Below are 3,185 nucleotides of genomic sequence, written 5' to 3' on the forward strand. Positions count from 1 at the left end.
TGGAGGGAGGGATCAGGGCATCCTGGAGTCCCGGAGCAGGGTGGCTCAGGAGGGAGCATCTCCTGAACTCAGGGAAGGGGAGGAGCTGCTGCGGGGTGGATATGGGATTTTCATCAAGAGAAATCAGTGAGGGGCTGGAAGAAGATGCAGACTGGCAGGTGTGGATGAATTCCACCAGAAAGCAGCAGGGATCTAAGGGAAAATGTGGGAATGAAACCAGGATGCCTTTGGAGTGTTGAAATTCCCACAGGAATCTGACCTGGCACGTTTTCCCCCTCGCAGACCCCGATATTGTCTCGGAGAAGAAGCCGGTCACCGAGGTGGATCCCACACTCTTTGAGAAAAGGTTCTTGAAAAGGATCCGGGATTTGGGGGAGGTAAGAGCAATGTCCCCACAGACCCCAGGCCGTGCTGGGTGTCCCCAAGGTCCCAGGCAGTGCTGGGTGTCCCCAGGCAGTGCTGGGTGTCCCCAGGCAGTGGTGGGTGTCCCCACAGCCCGGGCTGTGTCACATCCACCCCCATTTGGGTGTCCCTGTCTGAACTCCTCCTCAAGGCTGCTCCCCTCTCCCCCAGGGCCACTTTGGGAAGGTGGAGCTGTGCAGGTACGACCCCGARGGTGACAACACCGGCGAGCAGGTGGCAGTGAAGTCCCTGAAGCCGGAGAGCGGAGGGAACCACATCGCTGACCTCAAGAAAGAAATTGAGATCCTGAGGAACCTCTACCACGACAACATCGTCAAATACAAGGGCATCTGCACAGAAGATGGTAAATCCTGTAGAATATGAAAATTTGTGTGGGTTTTCCTTTAAAATGTAGGAATGTCCTGCCTGGAGCAGGTTTCCCTGTGGATGGATGTGGCAATGAGCCATGGGAGGGTACAAACGGTGCTCTGGGCCTGTCAAAAGCTGCTGGTGGTGATGATGTGGGCAGGGTCTGCACACCAAACATGCTCTGSTTTTAGGAGGAAGCGGGATTAAACTCATCATGGAATTCCTGCCCTCGGGGAGCCTGAAGGARTATCTGCCACGGAACAAGAACAAGATCAACCTCAAGCAGTTGCTCCGATACGCCGTGCAGATCTGCAAGGTGAGCTGGCCCCGGAGCTGGCAGCTCCTCGGTTCTATCTGCAGTGAGGGGGATGGAAGACATCCCCAACAAACCGGGGAAAACATCTCCAACAAACCCAGGAAAACATCACCAAGAAACCCGGGAAAACATCCCAAACAAACCCGGGGAAACATCCCAAACAAACCCAGGAGAACATCCCCAACAAACCTGGGAAAACATCCCCAACAAACCCAGGAAAACACCCCCAACAAACCCAGGAAAACACCCCCAACAAACCCAGGAAAATACCCCCAACAAACCTAGGAAAATACCCCCAACAAACCCAGGAAAATACCCCCAACAAACCCAGGAAAATATCCCCAATAAATGCGGAAAAACATCCCCAATAACCCCAGGAAAGCACCCCCAACAAACCCAGGAAAACATCCCCAACAAACCCAGGAAAAAACCCTGGAAAACATCCCCAACAAACCCAGGGAAACATCCCCAATATTGTCCCAGAGGACATTGTCCTCTGTCCCCAAGATCTGAATCCCAAAGCCACCTGTCCCCTCTTTGGGTGCTGCTGGCACAATGAGCAGCAGGAAATGTCAGGAGGCTCCAAAGTCTGCAGTGAAAAGTTGTTCCTGTGTGAGGATTTGGGGGATCAGGAGGGAGGGATGAGGTGAAGTGTAAAGGGATGGAGGTGAGAGTGCAGAGTTTGGTCAGGCCATGAATTTGAGAAAAACTGGGATTGGAGAATGGGAGAGCTGAGAGGATAAAGGGTTCCTTTTGCTCCCTCACAGGGCATGGACTACCTGGGCTCGTGCCAGTACGTGCACCGGGACCTGGCAGCCAGGAACGTGCTGGTGGAGAGCGAGAACAGGGTGAAGATCGGGGACTTTGGGCTGACCAAGGCCATCGAGACGGACAAGGAGTATTACACGGTCAAGGACGACCGCGACAGCCCCGTCTTCTGGTACGGCCTGGAGCTGCTGCTGCTGTGCCCTCAGTCTTGGGGCATCCTTGGGGCTTTTCCTGGTTTATGGGGTCTGATTGAAGATCCACCATGGGAGCATGGACCTTCCCATTGCTTTGGGTTCTGTCTGTTCACTGTCACAGTGCCATGCTGTGGGACACCCTTTATTTATCACTTTGCACTCCAATTTCCATGCCAGGGCTCTGCCAATGCAGCAGTGGCTCTGGGGGCCCTGGCAGTGACACTGTCCCCTCGTGTCCCCTCGTGTCCCCAGGTATGCTCCTGAGTGTTTGCTGCAGTCCAAGTTCTACATCGCCTCCGATGTCTGGTCCTTCGGGGTGACGCTCTACGAGCTGCTCACCTACTGCGACTCCGAGGCCAGCCCCATGGCGGTGAGTGCTTGAAATAAATACTTCACAGCTGCTGAAATCYCATMYTTAAAAAAAAAAAARWTWTTATTTTGGGCAACAAGATGAGGAATTAGAGAATTCCAGATGGTTTGGGGTGGGAGGGACCCTAATGCTTGTCTCGTTCAGCCTGGTGCCTTGTCAATCAGGCTGATCTGAAACAGAGGCCAGACAAAGTTAAGAGAATAAGGACAGCTTTAATCCAGGCCTAGCAGGTCTCTGGTAGATTAGAGCAGACAAAGCCTCCTCCTGAGGCGACACCCAAATGGACCCCGAGTCACGAGATTTTCGCCTTTTATAAGTTCTGCCTTATTAACATACTGGATCTTAATTCTCCAATCATCTTTTCAAGTGGTGATGTCCCTCCAATTCTGTTGTTTCCATATTTTGGGGCTCTAAGGTGTCCTTGGATTCAGGCTCGGAGAGGAATTGTTTTGTCTAAAGATGGGAGAATGGCAGTTTTAGTGCTGTACTAGGTAGGGAAGTACAAGAATACAGAAACTAAAAATCCTATGGCATCAACTCTTTCCATGGGAGCTCCTCCCACCAGCCCCAGGTTTATCCTGACAAACAGCCCCAGGGGTTGTCCCTCAGCTGGGAGGGGATTCTGGCTGATCCCGCTGTCCCCCCAGGAATTCCTGAAGATGATCGGCCCCACACAGGGACAGATGACGGTGGCGCGGCTCGTGCGGGTCCTGCAGGATGAGAAACGGCTGCCACGGCCACAGACCTGCCCCGAGGAGGTGAGGGA

At 53.3% G+C, this 3,185-nt stretch overlaps 1 protein-coding gene across 1 annotated transcript in view; it reads left to right on the top strand.

The window, feature by feature from the left end:
• Nucleotides 1-3,185, top strand: part of JAK1 (Janus kinase 1) — a 14,494-nt gene that overhangs the window by 10,319 nt on the left and 990 nt on the right. The window contains exons 8-13 of the mRNA XM_057370425.1: nucleotides 283-377; nucleotides 574-766; nucleotides 963-1,087; nucleotides 1,855-2,027; nucleotides 2,302-2,419; nucleotides 3,067-3,177. Of these exons, the coding sequence (XP_057226408.1) occupies nucleotides 283-377; nucleotides 574-766; nucleotides 963-1,087; nucleotides 1,855-2,027; nucleotides 2,302-2,419; nucleotides 3,067-3,177 (815 nt within the window). The remainder of the gene's footprint in view (nucleotides 1-282; nucleotides 378-573; nucleotides 767-962; nucleotides 1,088-1,854; nucleotides 2,028-2,301; nucleotides 2,420-3,066; nucleotides 3,178-3,185) is intronic.

This window comes from Malurus melanocephalus, unplaced genomic scaffold, assembly GCF_030028575.1.
Source record: "Malurus melanocephalus ecotype Western Australia unplaced genomic scaffold, MMel_1.1 scaffold_125, whole genome shotgun sequence".
Taxonomy (NCBI): Eukaryota; Metazoa; Chordata; class Aves; order Passeriformes; family Maluridae; genus Malurus; species Malurus melanocephalus.